General features: G+C 37.6%; 1 protein-coding gene across 1 annotated transcript in view; it reads right to left on the bottom strand.

The window, feature by feature from the left end:
- Positions 1-22,966, bottom strand: part of LOC117986539 (RNA/RNP complex-1-interacting phosphatase) — a 52,011-nt gene continuing 29,045 nt past the window's right edge. The window contains exons 6-8 of the mRNA XM_034973380.2: positions 13,993-14,033; positions 1,434-1,541; positions 1-1,063 (exon numbers count right to left, since the gene is read on the bottom strand). Of these exons, the coding sequence (XP_034829271.1) occupies positions 708-1,063; positions 1,434-1,541; positions 13,993-14,033 (505 nt within the window). The 3' untranslated portion in view covers positions 1-707. The remainder of the gene's footprint in view (positions 1,064-1,433; positions 1,542-13,992; positions 14,034-22,966) is intronic.

Below are 22,966 nucleotides of genomic sequence, written 5' to 3'. Positions count from 1 at the left end.
TTATCGGTAAAATTCAGTATGTATTTAATTATATTTTACAATTCCCTTGTTTATGCAATTTACTAAACATGGCAGGTGGTACTTTACATAAAATGTACACTTTCGAACAAATGAGTTACTTTATTGAAGTATGTAGGTACCTACATACAATTTAATTTAAACAAGTGAAGCAAGAGAAAAATATTAAAATAAAAATGCAAAATGCAACGAAGTCTATCGTTTTGTAAATCCGCGTATTTACTTACAGTTCTTGCAATTCACGAAGGCGAGTGAACTTTACTTGTGGTTACGTCGTATACACGAACATTGCGTAAGTGTGCGTGCATGTCGGACCAATCAGTCGCGAGCGAGCGCTCGCAAACGCACACATTTACTGTAGCTTACTTATACCGATACGCCTTAAACACAAACATGACCCACTCGCCCTCGTGAAATGCGACAACTATACTAAACATACTGTTACAATTGCTACCTTTAGTAGAGATAATATCTGCGATATTATTATTATTATTGCAGAACCCGAAGATTAAGCGTCGCTTTTTTAAAAACCGTGTATTTTTTTCACAGTTCTAAGAAAACATTTTCATTATAATATACACAAAAAAGTTCTACAGATAATATATCACATATTATATTGTAGTTATTATGCAAGGAATAAAAGTGTAAAAATATAATTAGTTTACTATCATCCGGTATCATCAGTACCGTCAATAGTCATATGTATAATCATATTGATAAGTCGACATTTTTGAACTTGAGTCACTTTGTCTATTGTTTTTAAGGCGTTTTATGCTTGGCTCTTCTCGTCTATTCGTATTATAATTCCTATCGTTTCGATACGAGGACTGATTCCCGAATCTTCGTTTACTGGATTCGCGTTGGTGCTCTGCTTCGTCGTTGTAATCATTCAATGGTGAAAAATAATATGATGTATGGATATTCCTGTTGAAAATTGGTTTTACGACGGTATCTCTGCCAACATCGGGAGGCGGTGGTGGCTTGCCTAGAAGATCGGCGATGTAGTTTTCTCTTTCAATTTTATACCCACGCGCTGTTTCAAATCCTAGAAATATTAAAAATATTCAAGGCTTGTTATATTTTCATAATCATTTTTAAAATATAAAACACAAAAAATGTTTCTACCTGTGTCCGTTATAGACTATGAAACCATTCAACCGATGTTCCCCAAACCGGTTTCATTAGAAAGACAATAATGCGAAGATGGTTTAGACAAAAAAACACCTATTAGGCACATTTTTTTAGCGTAGTAGCATACGCTGGGTATCCGCTAGTTTCAAGTAATATCACAATTAGTCGTAATTGTCCTAAGGACCCAAAGGGCTTCTACTTCGGACAGATGATAAGCAATTTAAAGTTATACCAAGATTTTTTTGAAAAAGAATGCAGAATCAATACTTTAAAAAATTACGCACTTTTTATAGCTTCCTTAGCAGGTATTCCTAGTCGATCCCGCATGTACCTGCACACCATGTAGCCAGTTCGATTCAATCCGTGAGTGCAGTGGACGCCAACCAACGAATCTGAAAATACGTGATATTAGTATCGCTACTAACTGTATCGCTATAATATTATGTAGGTACCTATAATTTGGTCCGCTCCGCTGTGTCCGTCCGTCTGTCTGTGTGTCAGCGAGCTGTAGTTCGTGAATGGATATAGAGTTGAAATTTTCGCAGAATGTGTCTATTGCCGCTATTACAACAAATAATATAAATTTTAAAATAGCCGCTATGAACTTCTTCTGAACTTATTTCTTGTACATCATCATCATCATGATCAACCCATGATCACTACAGAGCACTCAGAATGAGAAGCGTTTTGGCCAAAGTCTACCACGCTGGCCAAGTGCGGATTGGTATAGATTGCAATTTTTTGTACAATGGCACGGAACCCTTCATGTATGAGTCCGACTCTCACTTGACGGGTTTTTTGTAAGAATTAGAGCACGCAAATGTATACTACAATCGCAATAAACAAACAGAGAATTTACTTTAAGCATTGACTCGTAACTTAACGAAAACTATCTTCACAACTAAACAAAATAAATACAATATTTCAAAGACACTATACAAAGGTTTAAACAAAGTTTTGTCAAGCGATTAAAACTAAACAACAAACAACTAACAAACCACTTTTTGAAACACTATCTCCAATTGAATTAAAAAGACAATGCCCGATCAATAGCTATAACGGTCCGCGGAAAAATAATGGCTAGCTCATGTTTGTGTCTTCAAAATCGCACCGCAAACATTGGACCGAGGTCGTTGACTTCCACCCCTTACACCCCTTTGCAGGGGGTTGAATAAAGGGGTGGACGGGGTGAGCGGAAGCCCTGGCCGTGGTTTGACGCTTCCTCGGGAAGACCTTTGAAGTAGCATGAAAGATTCACACTTAAATATACCTAATATAAGAAGTACTGGGAACTATAATATAGTACTTGTAACAAGTCATAATTTAAAAAAAAAACACAACTGCACTGTCAAAAAAAGAACTAAACAGTAAAAAAAAACCCATATGAAAATGGCGCCATATAGTCGTCATATTGTATTTTTTTTTTCAAAAAATTTAGAGCCAGTGTCACTCGGGGTGATACCCCTAAATCAAATCTGTTTCCCTACTCCAAATCTGTTCAGTACAGTTAGTATAAGATTTTATAGTTTTAAAAATACCAATCTCGAAATCGACTGTTTCCATACATCTACAGGCAGCGACACAGCGGAAATATTGCGAACTAAAGATGATCGAGTGTTTGCGAGTATAGCTTTCAACTTTACGATACCAATTACCATATAACTACGTCACCATCGAGAATGGTTTGCGTTTACCTACACCAATACCAATATCGAGTAATTTGGCAGTACGAGTCCTAAGTTTGACGTCCTAAAACTAGTAAATGACGTCATTTTCGCTTATGGATACGAGTCGATAGTCGAATTGTAATTCACCAAAAAATACTCGGTGAGAGAAGCGTGAAAGCTTATTGATAATTAAACAAAATGATGAATTTTAATAAGTGAAGAGCCTTAATTTGCCCACGGAGGCAAGGAGAATGTTTAGGAAGGCAGTCAAAGCTAACCGTCGTGATTGTGTAACTTAAATTTGGTTCAGTGGCGTAATTTGTGATGTGCGCAGTGTATCCGTCAATGAAACAGGTTTTCACATAGCCCAAACCCCCCAGCAAGTGGAAGTGGCAGTGAACAATCCATGCTTGTCGTACTGGGTTGAGCATTCGTCAAAGAAACAGGTTCTCACATAGCCCAAACCCCCCAGCAAGTTGAAGTGGCAGTGAACAATCCATTCATGTCGTACTGGGTTGAGCATCCGTCAAAGAAACAGGTTCTCTGATGGACCGTCCATATTATAGAGTAGGTAGGTACCTAACGTGAAGTGGCTGAATGAGGATGCCTCAAGACTGGATGTAGAAGACAGACATCCGCAGGCTAAAATGATAGATAATGATAATAGTGCATCTCGGATGAATCATTTTGTGCAGCGATAGCCATACCATCCATACATATAGCTCGCAGAATGCATTTACTGAATGTTAAGGTAGAATTGTAGCGTTAGAAGATCGATCACAAAGAGTATGTCATACCTTAATCAGTGAGGCAAAGGTAAGATATGCACAATTTATTACCTACCTAATACCTACATAATATTATTCTAAGCCTTATAGGTAGGTACATCAAACGTGTGGCTCAAATTTACTACTAAGTAGGTGCCTACTTACATTATTTTACCATCATTTAAAACAGTTCACCAAGAAGATTGATTCAATTATACATATAAGTTGGTACAGCTATATCTGATTGAAATCAACCCATTTTTTCACCAGAATAGAAACCTAGGTAGGTAGGTACCTACCTACTAACTGAATATTTTCAAACTTATTCGGTACCTACCTACCTCATAGAGGTGAAGTAGGTAGGTATATTAATAAACATGCATACAATAACAGAAAATACCCACCTACTAGGTACCTACCATTCCTTGCATCCATTCCCAAACAAGAAAGTAGGTACCTAATTTATCTATATATATACAGTGGCGTGCAGGTCATAGAGGCATAAATGCACTGCTTACCCCAGTTGTATATTTTTCATTATGACCTGCCAGTAAACAGGTTCCTTACTAACTAATGCCTACCCTGGCTTCAAATCCTGTGCACGCCACTGTATATATACATATATAAAAGGAAAAACTGACTGACTGATCTATCTAATTGAAATTTGTGAAGTCCTCGCGGACAAAATCGCGGGCACAAGCTAGTATAGAAGGGTATAAGTTAGTATGAAATGGACCTACCTACCAAATTTAGCTAGCTTATTTATATAAGTATGTTTCTAAAATAAAATATTATTTTCAGGTTGCAGATCATCTATGGTACCTAACCTATACTTACCAGATTATGTTGCCTATCTTCCAGCTACCTAAGCTAGGGCCACTAAGACCTAACTTAATTCAAGAGTCAAGACTGCAACTAACCCGGGGGTCATCAGACTTGTAGAATACCTATATAATTTGAACTGTTTATGATGTACCTACTTAAATACACCTTATGAATTTTACAGCTGATGTAAAATACTTATATTCATACCTACCTACTTATAGTCTCAAATTTAAATAAAATGATTTAATTTGTTTTATTTCATCCTAAAAAAATAAGTTCTCAGATGATGCTAATAATAGTTAAAAGGTATCCTGGAATTTGCCTGCTTGGATATTTCCAGGAATCTATGATCAAAACTAAATTAAAATGACAGGTTTATGTGTGTATTGCTGTTCCTTTCATAAGCTCCCTGCACTGCAGAAAAGGATAGCAATAGATTTAGACCTTGTCTAACAGAAATAACCACACTGTCCCCAACTGTTTGTGCACCAAGTCTCATCAAAATCGGTTCAACACATCAAAGATTAGCTCACAGAGCTTATTGAGAACGTAACAGGCAATCTTCAATTTTGTTTATTTGTATGAATAAACATTTTGAAAACGTCGTACCGCCTTGATGGGGGTAGCTGAAGTAAGAGGGAGGGGAGGGAAATCATTCCCTTTGGAAGGAGTGACCTTCCGCCGGGGACGTATACTTTTTAAATGATTTTTTAATTTTGATAAAATTGTCATTGACTTAAAACGGGCCTCGATAGGGGGCGGCGGGGTAAGTCAACCCCTTCACTCCTTCAGCGAGAGACTCACTCACTTTTTGTATGGGTGAATCCAGAGACCCTCCGGAACGTCCCTATCTACTCTTTTTTTTCCTCCATCAAGGCGGCAAGTCTCAAAAGCTAGCCCGTTGTATGTAGGAAGGTATAAATTGAAATGCCTATAAAAGAATCTATTATGGCGTGACTAGCTATAAAAACACTATGTACTTAATAGAAAAGCAGAGACAAAAAAACATTTTATTTACTATTAAATTTTTATATTATTATAAAACTGTAGTTTGTTGCGCAGTGTTACTGCACTTAGATGACTTATGAGGATCCTGTAGGGTGTAGTCTTGATGCAGCAATATCAACTTGCATTCTTCTAACAAAGTGTATTAGGTAGGTGGTGTGGTAATCCACAGGCTTTGAATAACTAACTGGTCCACAGGTATCACTGAAAAAATAGAAATTATTGATCTTTAATTTTTTTAATTGCTAATTAAACAATCAACTGTTCCTCTTATTTTACTATCTATCTTAATGAGGTCTAAGTTTTATTTATAATATTAATTAATAAGTGGATGATGCCCGTGACTTTATCCACACTGATTTCCGGGATAAAAGTAGCCTAAGTCTTTCTCCAGCATGTACTCGCAACTTCATTTATCTTGTGGGAACTGTTCAATTTTCAGAGCCTAGGTTATTTAAAAAATAGGCTATATCCATGCCCAGGTTGAAAGATCTTTGTACCTTTCGTCAAAATTGGTTGAACGGATGAGCTGTGAAAAGCCAGCAGATAGATAGACAGATAACCTTTATACATACACTAAAATACAGCTCAAACTCAAGGTCCCGAACTTCATTACATGTCTTAAACAAAGAAAACTTTATTGATTATTAAATGATATTATTAAAGTGTAATATAGAGTTGCCTTTCTGTAATAGACTACCTAGATGTTTTATTGCAACTTTAACTTCAGTGTACCACAAGATTATGTCTAAAATGTGTTGCCATTTATCAAGCGGTCAGTAGTCAAAACTGTTCTAACAAAATATAATAATTAATGATGGCTCAGCCCTTTTTGAACTCATTTAATGCTAGGTACCTAGTAGACAGTAATTATTTAAGTAGGTAGGTACATATGAACTCATTTAATGCTAGGTACCTAGTAGACAGTAATTATTTAAGTAGGTAGGTACATATGAAGTTATGTTATGATTTCACTATACTCTTCAAACCTGGCCACTTGTCTATGTGTCAGAATTCAGATCAAGAGATTTGTATTACCTAGTAATTAGTACATTATGTGGGCGTGATCCGAAGAGAGAGAGTAAACTTACTTAAGGTCGTCAGTCCAGCGGGTTGGAGGTCGTCCCACACTGCGCTTGCTGATACGCGGTCTCCACTCCAGAACACATCGGCCATCGATTCTGCGGCAGACGTGGCCTGCCCACTGCCACTCCAGATTGCTAATTCGTTGGGCTATGTCGGTCACTCTGGTCCTCCTACGGATTTCCTTGTTACGGATTTTGTCCCTCAGAGAGATACCCAACATAGCCCGCTGAGCGACTTTGAACTTGTGTGTCCACGTTTCAGCGCCATACGTCATCACCGGCAGGACACACTCATTAAAGAATTTCGTCTTTAGGCTTTGGGGTAGCGACGAATTGAAGACTTGACGAATTTTCCAAATGCTGCCCAGCCCAGCTGTATTCTTCTGTCAGCTTCCTCGTCGAAGTTGTTTCTACCAAAGTTGTATTACGTACAATAATATATACCTAATAATCAGTAAAACTTCAGTTTTCTAGTTAAAACTAAAGCGATTGTTCCCTTTGTTTCAGTTTCTATGTTGGTTTGTTTTGATTTATTTTTTATTGACAATGACAGAGTAACAGACTAGAAAGCGGTAACTTTTTTTTTAATCTGATGAAAATTTGGCTCTGGACACAAGTTTCTTGAGGTTTTTAGTGATCTTAGACAAATTACCATAGACACACATACCATAGAGTGTGCGGTGGGCTGTCACTTGCCTGTCACTGTCACGCTGTCAATCTTCTGTCAAATGCGTCAGAAAACGAAATAATAAATGCCAAATTAAACAGAATGACAGCGTATATCTGTCTCACTTTTTTGCGAATGTGTAAGAGAGACAAATTGTGGCGAGAGTTGGACCATTGCGTATACTATATCTTTTACTCGATGAGTCCAATACTGACTGTTATGGCCAACTCATACTGTGAGACAATACGTAAACATTGATAGTGAGGAGCAAACGAAACCATTAACGATAAATGCGTTGTTCAATCTTGTACTAACTGTACAGGCATTGAGAAGTTATGGTGGAATAAAGAAACTTATAGGATGTAAGCCTGAAACCCTAAAAATATTACTTTCTTCTATTATACGTTCTGACTGGGTCTATCAAGCTTAAGCCGCTGGGGTTAGAAACTTAAAATTTTGACAATAGGTCTCTTTTATAACGTAAGTATTCACAGAAAGGATTGCTGGAGTTTCCACCCCTAAGGCAGTTATATGTATATAGAGATGAAAGTTTTGTGAAATTCTGTCATTATTTTTCAAGTTATATCGATGAAAATTGGTATAGTTTAGGCTGTCAGTTAAAGTCAAGAAATACCGTGTTTCAGAATTTTTGGATATTCTATCCTCTTACAATTTTTGTAAACTCCACGCGGACGAAGCCGGCGCAGTCAGTTAGTCGACTATAATATGGCGGGTCGTTACTGTAGACTGTAGAGTATTTTTGCTACTTTCACAACCCATCGACCCAAACTCGATATCCAATTAAAGAAAAATATAAAATTAATATCTAGACCTTAAATCTCATTGAGTACATCACGCAAATAAACAGTTATCCTCGAAAACCACTTCTTATGGACTCAGAGCCCGTGAGGGCCAAATCTTCGTTATTTTATAAAAGTTGAAAGTTTCTATGCGCATTGTCCCCAACACAGGTAGTAACAATCAGCGACTATTAGGTTTGGAATATGGTGGCTTTGGCAGATACCAGGTAACAAAGACGTATAAAATCTTTCGTCAGGGAGCGTCTTAGCTGTCTGGCAGGGAGTCACCACGATATAAGTGTCTGGCAATACATAACGTGATTCCTAATACTATTCCGATGAAAACATAAAAAATAGACTTTATATTTTGACGAAAGATTGTTTACCTGTTATCTGCCAAAGCCACCATGATCCAAACTACATAGTCGCAAATCGTACCTCCCTGTGTCGGGGACAATGCGCATAGAACCTTTCAGCTTTTATAAAATAACGTAGATCTGGCCCTCCAGGCTCTTTCTCTACTAGCACGAGACAAAAATCAAGAACCAAAAGCGTGTGTTGTAAATGCAGAATTCCCACGACGAGCCAAGAGGTAATGCATCTGAGACATTACACATGCATATTCATGCCAAGTCGGCTTGCAAGCAAAAATAAAACGTTTCCATTCGCAACAATCCATCAAGAGAGGCTTTCGCTACAACTTAATTAAGACCGACTACGCTTTCAATCAAAAAACAAACGGTTTAATTCAAGGGTAGGTACATAATCTGTGATAGGCTAGTGGTTAAGACGTAAGACGACGTCCGGGGTTCGATCACGCACCTCTAACTTTTTGGAGTACTGTGCGTTTTTATGCAATTAAGGGTGGAGTTCATCTAATGCTGCATAACCAACGGTTTGACTACCGGCCGGTTACTTCCCAACCGTCGTTTAAAAACCGTTTTAATATTTACGTTCACCACGTAAATTTATACCCTGGTTACTAAATTGGAGGATCACCATCTGTTCAAAGCAAATGAACGAATGGTATAAGGGAACACATTTGCGAAGTCACATTGTCATTACTATTCAAATTGTGACGCCTATATTTAGTAAAAAGACGCCTAAAGATAGTGAAAAGTAAGATAAGTAATTATTATCGGTCATTACAATAAACACTGATCGCATGCTTTTGAAATAAACAACAAAAAGACACATCAAAATCAAGGGCACAACAGATGTGAAAACGTAGGAACCGCCAGTTAAACGACCCTTTCGAGCTCAGTTAGGTAAAACGGCAGTTTTAGGGCTGCAACCTTGGTTAGGTGGTGGTGAACACTAAAAATCATTTAATCAGCCGTTTTAAAGTCGGTGATCTCCACCCTTAATATCACTTGCTTTAACGATGAAGAAACTTGTATGCCTGAGAGTCTTCCACAATGTTTTCAAATGTGTGAAGTTTGCCAAAATCTACCAAAGCCAGCCAAACCCTGCTCATTCTGAGAACAGACCCGTGCTCAGTAGATAGCCGGCGATGGGTTGATGATTATGACGAAAGTGACGCTCTGCGTCACTTTCGCCATATTACGAATTAAAAAGACAGTTCGTATTTATCATTATGGAAACCTCATTTTGTAAGTGGTTTCGCCTGCCGATTTAAAGACACTTGCGAAACAATAAATGTTGATTTATTTTGTTAAACTCAGTCGCATCGCGTATCAATGACGATCACAGATGTGGATATGCTTTCTTCGGATCAATCGTCGACGATCAGTATAGGCATTGTGAGACAGCTCGATATCGATATCGATACGGGATAATGCGCCCACGCCGCGACCCCCTTACATCGTAATCAGCTTATTAGGATTTTACCGCACGCATTCGTGATTATGATGTCTCGCTTTACGATCAAATCCTTTTATGAGACTCTTTATGAATCGATTGCGAAAACATTGTCGTTTCAACTTAAGCTTATCTTACTTAAATTATCGTCTGTGTTCGACTTTCAATTTTGCTTATATTAACAGTATCGACCACCCGCGGCTTTTCTTGGCAAAAAATATAAATCCTCTAAATTCCTATCCTGTGGGAATTTTGAAAAATTATGCTTAGGAATACCTTGTCCTTATGTAACCTACCTATAGGGTACTTCCCGTTGACCTAGAATCATGAAATTTGGTAGATAGGTAGGTCTTATAGCACAAGTAAATGAATAAATCCGAAAACCGACAATTTGTAGTTACATCACAAAAAAATGTGTTCACAAAAAAATTAATTTACCAAATCACATATAGATGGCGCTGTTGTCATTAACTTGCAGTGTTGCACGTAAAATGTTGAAATATCTTGTACAGTGGTACGGAACTTGACTGGTTTATTTTTACATTTCGCTCTATTGTTGGCAAAGTTGAGAAACTGTGCTTTAACTAATGATAACAAAGTTCGATTAATTGTACGATGCACCTCTGTAACCTGCCGCGTTGCCTCATTCTCCTTGGCGCCGCGCGTGGGCAGAGATGAGATGTTGACTGATTAGGTATTTAAAGATAACCGTTCCACTACACGTTCAGTCATTCGGTATTTTTATGGTGCACGGGCGAGAAAAATATTCCTATTACATAACCTTTATTTTTAAAATTCTTTTCCCAATATAAAAATGCCTTCACAAATTATTACTGTGTTATCTATTTTTATTTTTATTGCCATATGTCACAAATTTATATCTTTTCCCGTACGTTATCACGTCCCCAATAGCACTATCTCGGCAACATTTGTCACTGGTGTCCCCCTTAGCAGGGAGTGCAACTATGTCTACAACTATTTTATGTTAGTACAAAATGGACTGTTGCAAATGCAACTATATTTCCAACTTTCATACTTGCAAACTTAGAAAGTTTATTCCCAACAAACTAATCTATTGTTGGATTGACAAAATTCTTTCAGCAAATATTTCTAGAAAAAAGTGTTTCATAAGTTTCTTTTAAATAGCAAGCCATCAGATTGGCCACGAGCCCGATTAAGCCCAAACAAATTAATTTATCATTAGTGTTATGTTTTTGATGTCTATATTTTATGAAAATTCATGGATATTTTTCTAAGTCGATTACAGAATAGTATAAAATAATATGTATTAAAGAACAATTACTATTACGAATGATGTTCGTGATCTATTCTTACATATTTATACATATTATCTATAATAAATTCACGCCTTAGCCGATAAACCGAGCTTGACAAAAGTAAACTTGGAGGAGAGAGACATCGGCTAGTTTTTATCCAGAAAAACAAAAAGTAGGCACGGGATTCTTTTTAAACCCAAATCCACGCGGACAAAATTATGGGCATGAGCTTTAATAGGCATTTCTATGCCTCTCGTCTCGTCGTTCTCGTCTCTGACAGAAAATATGAAAGCCGGAATTGAAGATGAAAGTGGCTTATCTGTTTGCCAAATGCGCAGCCGGACAGTTATTTTTAAGACCACCCTTCGAGAGCCAACAGTAGCTGGTGTAGGACATTCCGCACGCCGCGATATCGTGTAAATCAGAACGCGAATGCGATTCGCGTGCAATAGCGCGTGAAATATGAATATCGTCGCATTACATCGAGCGCCACCTCTTTCTCGTGTAAATATATGATATCTTCTCTAAAGCTCGTATGAGAAAATGCAAAGTTACTTTTAACTATACACATAGTGAGCAAATTCTGAAAAACCCCCATACACCGCCAATGTACTGCCGCCTTTTCGTTTTCAGTGATTTCTTGATCATCCTCTTGAATAACTCCATGTTAAAGGTAATTTTAGTGGTAACACCGCCGAACAGAGTTGGTCCCACAATTTGCATTTGCTTGGAAAAAATTTATTCAAGTGACTATATTTATACATTGTATCGAGCAACTTTTTACCAAATTATTTCGTTCGTTATAAATCTAATGATTTTCCCTTTAAAATAATAATTTTGGTTTACTATTAATTGATTAATTAATTATTCGTGCACAACTAACTGAATAAACTTGCTCAAATTGCATTTTTAATGAAATTATTTTTAAGGTTCAACTGAAATAAATTAATGAAGCCCTAACAAAGACTTTATTTCAAGAATTTATTTTCTGAACCGCCCAGAACGGCCTTGCACTAAATAAAAATATATTGTGAACAATTAGAATGTTACCTTTAATGTAAAATATAAAATAATTATATGTTAAATAATAAATTTCAATAATGTGCTATGTGACTCAATCTTTACACAAAATTAATTAAGTCCAGTAACAACAATGATGCAACAATGATATCTTTTTAATGAGACGGATAAAGGCGCTCCGGTTGGCCTATTTATATTAAAAGGAATTAGTGGCGCGCTTACTTATAATACAAATCTCACTCCATCTACTTAGCGACACCGATAACCGTACGGCGTACATTACCAATGAAAACGCCAACAGATAATAGCATGCCCACAATTAATTGAAACTACCCACGTAATCTAATAAAAGCTAGTTTCGGTGACCAAGACAAACAAGGGCGCCCATTCGTAATTAGAACTTAATGAACATTCTGAATATTGAGTTCGGCACCGTGAGAAGTTCGACGATAACCACGAATTGTGTCAACGTAATTAAAAGTGTAGCTGCCGATTATCTTGGACGTGTGGACCGAACCTACTAGTTTTGATTGCTATGACTTATTGACAAACCAATCTAACGAGAGCCCTGTCGCAGCTTTCGTCACCCGTCGATCGAGGTGTCATCGAAGCTCTTCATTTATTAAACACGTTGTACATTCCGAGTCGAAATCGAGCGATCTTTAATTGAAATCGTATGTTGTGTCCAGCATTACTGATAAGCTCTTAGACAATTTTGATGATCTCGTTACGTAAGACATTAACGCCGCAAATGGAGAGTATGATCTACTCGATCAATGCGCTCGCGTATAATCTGATAATATGATCTCAGATAGAGTAGAGTAAGATAGAGTAAGTTGACTATGTACACAAAATACAACTGAGGTGAGGTTTATAGCAGCGATCATGATGTAAGTCGTATTGACTGAGAAGAACGACTACAAAGAACAACAATTAGTGACAATAAAGGCAGAGCTCAACGACACTCTTTATGGTGGTCTCGTAAGGCAGTACAATTAGGCAATGGGCATTAACACCTCACCGAAACGTCTCTCCCACGCAATACATTTCTCCTTGTGAATCGTACTTACATCAAAGTTTACAAAACCTACTTCCACATTTGCCATTCGGGAGATTGCCATCTTTGAATGAATGTAGTAAACAGACAAAAACGATCAGAAAACATGCTAAAGGAAAACATATATGCAAGAAGATTAACGGTTATAAGACTAAAGCCACACGATGCGTTCCCGGTGCGTTCCCGGTGCGTTGCGGCGCTCACCGCTGTGGATTTAAGTTTCAGGGCGTTTGTGGACTCATCTTTATTCGGTTCGTATCCGTGATTCTTCGAAGTGACCGTCATACAATTACGTAAATTCGATTCGTGTTTTTTACGGATCCGTAAAATCACGGATGAGTGCACAAAGTATTGGGTGCCACACGGGCACTGCGTTTCCGCTCCGGCAAAAAGTATGGCGTTGCAACGCACCATCCCTCCCCGCCTCGTCTCTCTGGTCCCAAGTCTGTTGCGTGTAGCATAGTACAGTGATTTCTATGTAGGATGACGCAGCGGCACCGCTCAGGCGCCGCACCGCACGTACAACGGACTTGGGACCAGACAGACGAGTTGGGAAGGGGGGGTGCGATGCAACGCCATACATCTGCCGTAGCGGCAACGCAGTGCCCGTGTAGCACCCAATACTCAAATCCGAAGCGGTGCGGCGGCGCAATGCACCGGAAACGCATCGTGTAGCCTCAGACTAAAACGACGGCTCTCAATATTTGGTATTTCAAGTTGTAAAGCTTGGCAATTTTAGGTCTCATGATGAGATATTGAGTTCGAACAAATACAGACAAAAGATTCTTCCATGTAAAGGAGTTTTATTCAAAGAAAATATGTAATTGATATGTTATAAAATATGTTACTTACCTTTATCTACTTTAAGAGATTTGTCTACGGCATTCATGAATCTGCAAATACAAAAAAATAGTCAGTACCATATAAATAATTCATAATACATAAAAACACTACTTTATAAATTATAACCTTAAAATCAATATTCAGTGTATAATCAAATCTAATGATATTGAAGCAATAAAACACGACAAACTATAAATAGAAACGAGCTCCATTGATCGTTAATGGACAATTAAAAACAAAAGCTGTTTGCCGTGTAAGTTTATGACATTCCGACACTCTATAATGCCTTGTTCCGAATAGTGAAATATCAATAAAGCTTGGCGACGATGTAAAATGATATGTAACAAAGGCAACGCGGCGTCGCATAACATTTAATTGAATTTCACAAAAATGTAAAAACCTGCGCAGCTGTCAAAAATGAAACATTGTCATGTATCGATCGCAGCGTGTCGCCATACTTTAATCGATTTTTTTACACCTAAAACCGCATGATCAGTGGGCGTCCCAGAATTACAAGGCGTTTCTGCCGACCGGCGGCCGATTGCATTTCTGCCTATTTGGTGAATTATGTTTGTTTTCGTCATAACAAATGTCTTTTAATATAGAAAGAGGTGGCGCCCATAATGTTTGGGAATGTCTCTTAAATTCCTTGTAAGGTAAGGGTGGTCTCGCATAACACAGAAAAAGGGAAAACGTTTTTACTGATAACTAACTAAAGGAAGATTTTTGCACTACACGACTTTAAATGCTCCTGTTGATTACAACAACGTTTACTATCGCAATATGCTACAAACCAGACACAGCCACGGCGGTAAGTATCTAGTCTGATAAATAAATAATCTGCCTGTTTAAAATTATAATTACTGGGCAAAATTTCTTTAATAAAAACAATTTATCCTAAGTTTACAAAACAAATATACCTTCAAATAAAAGGCAAACTGTTTTGTTAATTAAAATAAATCTAAATTATCACGCGAATAGTAAATTGAGGTAATGAGCCATAAGAGTTCCAGCAATAGATCATTATTAACAAACAATTCTCTAGAACAGTACTCCAATAAGATGTACAAAACGAAACTGTACTCGAAGTGTGGCGCCAAAGAGTATACAATTTAATTATGCATAAAGTCACGATTCAAGAAATTCATAGAAAACAAGTTTGCGTCTTACGTGAATTTTATGTTCAAAGACTCGATCGTCCGCTTGATTATATTATTTGAGAAGAGGAAACAATATTGAACTTAGTTATTAGGAAAATCAAGTTCTATGCAATTATAAGCTTATTCAATTCATCATTTTGTGTGTCCTTATTAATCATCGATCTATTGTAGGTTTTTTAAACGAAAATTACTCTGTATTACACTTTAGATTATATAATTGCTTTTTGATCCTTTATCGATCTGTAGGTAAATCTAATAAAACTAATAATAAGAAGGAATATATCTTTGAAAATTATTACTTTTCACTATAAAGATCAAAATCGAGATTGGACGACTTTAAGGCCAAACTTTGTATTAAACTTTCTAAGCATTTCCTGGTCCAGCTCCACGGACGTCATTATTTAAAAACTGTCAGAATTGTGTATTTTATTGCTCGCCGGGCAGATCGAACCAACGTGAATTACATGCTTTCTTATTTAATATTAGTTGCGTCTTACGTTTGTGAGATAATTTATATCTAGCGGCGTTATCTGTTCGGTAGATCGCGCCCGAGTTATAATCCGGGTATTTTTCATGCGGCAAGGACCGACATGCCTGTGCGTGGCCTTACTGGAAAATTTATGTAAGCGCGAGGACCATGGCTGCAATTATTATAACTACATTATACCCCTTAACCACACCTACGGAGTCAGGGCCACCTTTACGACCAAGCTCGCGTGCCAAAAGGTTTACATGAGATATCACATGGCGATATTTAATGCGCTCTGGCTATCGGCGTGCGATCTCCAATCGGTAATCCAAGATATCCAATCAGTCAATACGTGTGTGCGGTCTTTTTTATAAATAAGGCATCCACATTAAAGCAAATGAGAAGATTCTGGTATAAATAATATCTATCCCGGCTGTACTCACGTTTCACACTCACTCGCGTAGTTTAAACGCTAAAATTCTTGTATTTTCAATATTCCGTAGTTATTTTCTGTGTAAGCACCAATTTATTGTAAAATCGCTGACCTGCCCCTGAATTTTTTGGGTAGGATTGCTAAAAAAATATTTATACGTTACAGAAGATTCCTTTGATAAAGACAAAAACACAAAACGGCGCTGCTTGATATTGCCTACGTTATAAGCCGAACAGAGTAAATACAATATCAGAGTATTTGCTGTATACAGAGGCCTCAGGCTACAGCCTTCCAGGACATTTATTTAAAGGATTTATTAGGAACTACACCAAAAGCTAGGAAACTTAAATAGACATAAATTTTATTAACTGAGTAAATGTTTCATAAGATCGCCAACTAAAACCTTAAAAAATATGTTTAGGCTTGTGCAATTTGAGTTTTGAAAATAAATAGACTATTTAATAAAATTATTATTATATTTATTTAGTATTAAATATTATATTGCGTTATGTAAATGCAAATTAATTGCGCTGTTTAATAAATATTTGTTCTTTGTTCATATTTATTAGCATTCCGTTTCCTATTACCTACTCATGCGACCTTCAATTCAATGACATTATCATGCATCAAGTAGACTGTACAGTGTAGTGTGTATTACCCATAAGAAAGATATCAGATCAAGGTAGATAGAAGCATTCTCCCACAGCCTACAAAGTATGGGACCTCACATACGTGATACCACCGCATCCATTATGGTAGGAGCGTAGTGTACACGCGCGACGGTGCCGTACAAGCAACGAAAGTGGTCGAAACTGAGATAATAGGCGACATCTCGATACAACTCCAGATAAGGATGCACGTGGTTCCCATGCAGTCCAGAACGTCCTTAATAGCGGAAACTTGTATTGTTACTGTACTGTAGGCCAAAGGTTGGGAACAGTCCTAAAAGAAACTGATGGCAACAATTTTCGATTTGTAGAGACAAGTTAACCAGTTAACCAGAGTTTCGTACCCGAACCGTGCCAACAGGACAGTATTGCTTCCGCTTTCCATCCGTCCGTCCGTCTATCTGTCAGCGGACTGTATCTCGTGAATTGTACCTAATAGGTAGAGAGTTTAAATTTGCTGCCTACCAGACATTTATAAAGTTTAATATTATTAACGTTTAAGGGTGTCTGGCAATGCATAACGTGATTTCTAATACTACTCCGAATAAAATATAAAAAAATTAGACTTTTTACTTTGTCGTAAGATTTTTTACACCTTTATTACCTGTTATCTCCCAAAGCCACCATAATCCAAATAAACATCCAAACATAAGGTTCCTCTCAGTGTTGGGGACAATATGCAGAGAAACTTTTAGCTTTTATAAAATAAGGAAGGTCTGGCACGCGCTGGCTCTCTGTCTCTCTATTAAAGAAATGGGTACAAATCCCCAAAGTACTTAATAGTTTTTCATTAAATCATAAATTAAGGCATAACATCATAAATTAAGACATAAAATCTTGAACCAAATATTTTCCCTATAAAGCTATTGATAGCCAGTCAGCCAAAACCGCAATTAAATAACTCCTTATAACCTACCCAGTAATAAGTTACACAATTCACTATCTACTTAAAAATATATTCCCACAAATTATGCGTCATAAGACTGCATAAACGTTACGCGTTCGCCACCATATCCCCGTAAGCTCATCTCAGTTACACGGCATGAATCACTGACTAGTGATGACAATAATTGGGATTCCAAGAATAAGCTGCATTTGCGGTTTACTTGATTTCCTTATATAGACTCAAAAACATGCCGCTACAAAAAAAACACAACTCTAATAATATTATGACTTACATTAACCACAACCTAAAAATATAAAATAGCAGCTGTATATTTTGCTATATCTGCAGTTATTACTTATTATTTTTTTAATTTTTGTATCACCAATTTGTCACATTTTTATCCGAGTGACCTAATTTTTATGGTAAACTAGCTTATGCCCGCGATTTCATTCGCGTGGACTACACAAATTTAACAAAGTCCCCTTAGGCAGTGATATGAGTATATTCTAGTGCACTTAGGGGTCGATTTTTTAAAAGCCTTTCTTAGCCGATGTCTACGTCATAATAGCTATCTGCATTTCAAATTTCAGCCCGATCCGTTCAGAGCTTTGATATTTGCGTTTATTGATCAGTCAGTCAGTCAGTCACCTTTTTCGAGGTTCGATTAAATCGATCGATTAAACGAATTTGTGAACCATAAAGTTTTGTTTCGAAGAGCCGTCGTCAGTTTCAATTATCATATCAAATGTATCTGATGATCATTTGAACTTGAATAGAAAATCATTGATTTCTAAAGTGCTACCTGGTTACACTTAACGGGTTCCGGAGTTACGATCGCAACCGCTCTGAATTAAAAGTGGTAGGCCGTCAAATCCGGATTAGAATTATAATCAGTCAATAAAAGGTTATACAGAGTCAAAAGGAAAACTCGCGACCGCCCAAGAAAGCGCTGGGCAGGGCTTGACGTCGTGATGTTGACATTAGGCTGCATCGTCACTTGTGACCAGGTCTGATTGCAGCCAAGCGCTAGTCTATAATCAAGAATATTATTTCATCTGTCGTAAAATGACCAGAACTTAATGGTAATTTGATTGTGTTACACCTACGAATGTTTCGTCTTTAAGAGCTTTAAAATATTCTAAAACTTCTGAAAAAAAACTATCGCGAAAAGTTTGTCCAATTATGTTTCCTCGGATCATATTCATGTTCTAGAGGATATAATAAAAAATATTACACATTAATTTCAAATTCTTCGGTTCACGCGTTACGAACTTATTTTGATTTTAGTACCTATTAACGAAAATGGAGAACGGAAAATGCATGCTCAAGTTTGGAAGTTAGGGAGGCTCGTCGAATATGCCGGAAAACGGATTCTACAAAACACTAAGACGAAGAAGAAGATATAGGTAAAAGACTATGTTAAAGACACGACGAAATCAATTCATCAGGAAACTTTGGGCAAAAATAAAACATTACACACAATGGGCCTTCGCCAGCTAATACACATGTAGGACGTGCTAATTAATTAGCAGCAATCGCCGGCGCCATTGGTGGTGGTACATAAACCGCAGCATTTCGATATATTGAGATGAAAAACTTTACGAGCCGTGAATCATTAGTATGATTTATTCCATATTTATGTCACGGATTGTAACACTTGCTATAATTATTTAATAAATCCGTACAAAAACATAGGTACCTATAATAAATTAAGTGTGTAGGTATGTACTGTCTGCTAGCTTTTTACGGCCGTGTTTGATGAAATTTGGTAAAGATTAGCTTACATCTCGGGTACGGACATAGGGTACTTTTTATCCCGGATAATCAAAGCGTTCCCACGGGATTCTTATTGGCCCACCCTACTTTATATTCCTGAAAAATCAAAGAATTCTCACGGTATAGCATCATCTAGTAATTTATAAAATACCGTAAAATTAGCCGTAAAATGATTGAACCTCCTACCCATTGAAAACATTTTGCGGCATAACTTCTGCACGACTTCTTATGAATGGGATATCTGTCAACCCTAGTACTAATGGTTTGATAGTTTGCCCTTTCACCATTGAATTACAACCTTTCAAATAACAAAGTTAATATATTTGCTCTACAAGCGTATGTTAATTCGATTATGGTAAATTTTGAAACACGTCCCTCGACACTGTACCTAGCGTTACACGGCCAGAATAATAATCAACTGCATTAAAACAAGATTATGCCCTAATCAATACACGAACACGTTTCATAACCCCAATTTAATTAAGTCTCAGGTCGGTATAAGAAATTTCGTAAGATTTTCTGTCAAGTTAAACTTTGTAGCTACAATTTTAAGACAAGCAACTATAATAATACCTATTTGTCCTACGACTCCAATGTCTCAATTATTGCTTGTGTGGTCTACGAATGATTATATGGCAGCAATGTAATGGTTGGAAACTATAACATTGTCGATATTTAGATCGGTTATTACTTGAAATGAAACGCGGTATCCCCTGATAATAGGCACGTTAGCATTTATAATATTAGGCCATTACACAGAATGAACAGTTTGTTTCTTTGATAGGTCCATGGTTATAATCATTTAACTGCACATACAGTTTCTATTATTTAAAAACAGTTTTTTTTAAATAGAATAGAACATTTTTTTATTCAAGTACTTAAAACTTTTACGTCTGCTTTTGAATCGGCAAAATAATTTACCACTGGTTAAAAATACCGTTCCTACCAAGAAGAGTCAGCAGGAAACTCGGCGGTTGCTCAAAAAATATGCCACAATAACCGGACAATTTAAATAATTTCGATCAGGCCCTATACTTCGCCGAATGTTTGTCAATGAACAACGAAAGTAGCAAAATACACTTTACCAATAAAAATACAAATACCATACCTTTATACTTACCAATTTTTGTCATTTAAAAAATCTTCTCAAAAAGGTCAAAGTTTAGAAACAAACTCTAAAATGATATCTAAGGTAAACGTGATTATTTAAGTACATAATAACATGCAAATTAAAACAAAGTATGAGACAATTGTCATGTTTGACGTCAATAGCAGGTTCTAGTAGCAATTAGGGCGTACCGTGGTACCACTCAGTCAAAACAATTTTTTCGGTTTTCCCATCGCTTGAGTGAACCACCCAAAAATAGGAAATGACTTAATAGATACCTACTATAACAAATTATCATGAGATAAGTCTCAATCATCCGCTAATAGAATCACAAACAAAAACTCATTGATTTAAAAAGCTTAAATGCGGATTTGGCATGTGCAGATGATACGGTATTCAATGTACCAATATTGAATTAATCGATATCTTTAGCTGGCACTTTTCATCACGCTTCCAAAATATCGATGATTTTATTCCGTATATCCGGCATCACGTTCGAGTGTGAATTGAGAATGCATAAAAATTCAACGGTAATAACTAAGTGTTCATTAGCGGCACGTAAATAAGTCAGAGAAATCCTCGGGAATACCTTTAAGTCTTGGACCATAAAAAATCTATTAATCTGACAATCGTACTTCAACGGTGGTCACAATTTATAGTCGGCATGATTGTTGGTACACAGGCTGGTTTGTAATGACGACATGATTGTGGACAGTCGACATGGAAAACAAGTAAAAATATAGCCGTGATAAATGAACAAACGTTCCAGGCACGCGAGCGTCATTACCATCGGGCGCCTGATCTTCATCTCATACAGTGAAAGGTCAGAACGAAGGCCTGACCGCGATATCTGTATTGAGCACGTGATGAAGGGCTTTAATTGCTGCTATTTTACAAAATTCTAACATGGACTACCTCAACACGCCTTTCAGACATGAAGTATTCTCAAAAAATGAATATTCCACTTGTCTAGGAATACGCCAGAGTCATATTATATAAACACCTGTCAAGAACCAATCACTTGGATGTTGGACCTCGGATGTAGGCTTACGGGTGGCGCATTTGTCTATCCTTAACTGACAAACGGATGCGAGGCTCACAGGCGCGATAACAGGGACGAAGTATCTGAGAAATGCCGATGGTTATTTATGGCGAAGCCGGTCGACGACGTCGCGCAGCATCTAACAAAAGACTCAACAAATGGCCGAGATAATCTTTAAATTAAAGCTCTTAGTTCGGACAGATGATAATAAATCTGATTAATATGATAACCGTTTGTATACTACCCTCCGTTATTGATTATATCGAGTAGACGCTTTGAGGCCTAATAACGTCAAAGTTAACGAGTTAATAATATATTTGTTTCTAAATTCGGTGGGGCATCTGTTACACGTAAGGCGAGACGCAACGGGGCAGCGACAAATGCCTTTCAAATTCCTAAAGCTCTCGGATCACGCGTGGGAGGCAGACGCCGATGAAACAAGCGCTAGATGCGACCGGCTTCAATTGAATCCGAAGAGGTACCAGTGGTACTTCACTAGCTCGGAGACTGCGGCCCTCAGCCGCGCCGACTCCGCCTACGCACGCGCAGAGATTTATAACATTACCCATATTTGGCCTACGAGTGGCGCCAATTCGACGCTTCATATTAAAATCCGCGGCCATGCAAAAATATAGCAAGAGTCGTAGCTTCGATCGACAGCTGCGCAGTTTCTGACTTACGGTCGAAATTAATAAAATGTATCTATAATCTATCGGTTATTACAGCAACGTAAAATTTTTGACAAATAACAATGTTGCTTGTTAAGTAACTTGCCGACAAATTATATTAGTACAAATAGATTCATTACTAATTTTGGTTGTTAGAAATAATTTAACTTATGCCTTGGATACCAGTTACTTAGTAGGTAAATAAATATTTAAAGATTTTAGCGTTTAAACTACCGTGAGTGATTTCCATTATAAATAATATCTATCCCGGCTGTACTCACGTGTCTAGTCGACTTTAGCCCGACTAGTTTCGAACCCATCCCATCGAATCGTGACAATGGATGGATGCTACCCTCAGCGTGGAAACCGCTTTTTGACGCTAAGACAAGGACATCAGTCGGGGGACAGTACACCATTAGCTCCGCTTGCCTGGATTACGGTGACGGTTCCAGCGTTGAAGATCAGCAAGAACTGTTGGGAGACGTTCGGCAGCTGTCTCTCGCAGCGGGCTCTACGGGCGGCGGCGCGCGCGGCTCGCAGTCACAGCCGCGGCGCGTGCGCGAACTGACTCCCTTGAAAAAGGACCCCGGATGGGTTCGAAACTAGTCGGGCTAACGTCGACTAGACACGTGAGTACAGCCGGGATAGATATTATTTAAAGATTAACAGATTTAAAAAAAAACTCGTTGATGTTGTCTGTCCACATAGTGGAGGTGTTCCAACGCTGCGCTTTCCCGTGCGAGGTCGCCATTCTGTGGACTCCTCAGGACCCC

The sequence above is a fragment of the Maniola hyperantus genome, chromosome 11 (assembly GCF_902806685.2).
Source record: "Maniola hyperantus chromosome 11, iAphHyp1.2, whole genome shotgun sequence".
In the NCBI taxonomy this organism is placed as follows: domain Eukaryota; kingdom Metazoa; phylum Arthropoda; class Insecta; order Lepidoptera; family Nymphalidae; genus Maniola; species Maniola hyperantus.
The sequence above is the reverse complement of the archived record's forward strand: the minus strand, read 5'-3'. Positions and strand labels throughout refer to the sequence as shown.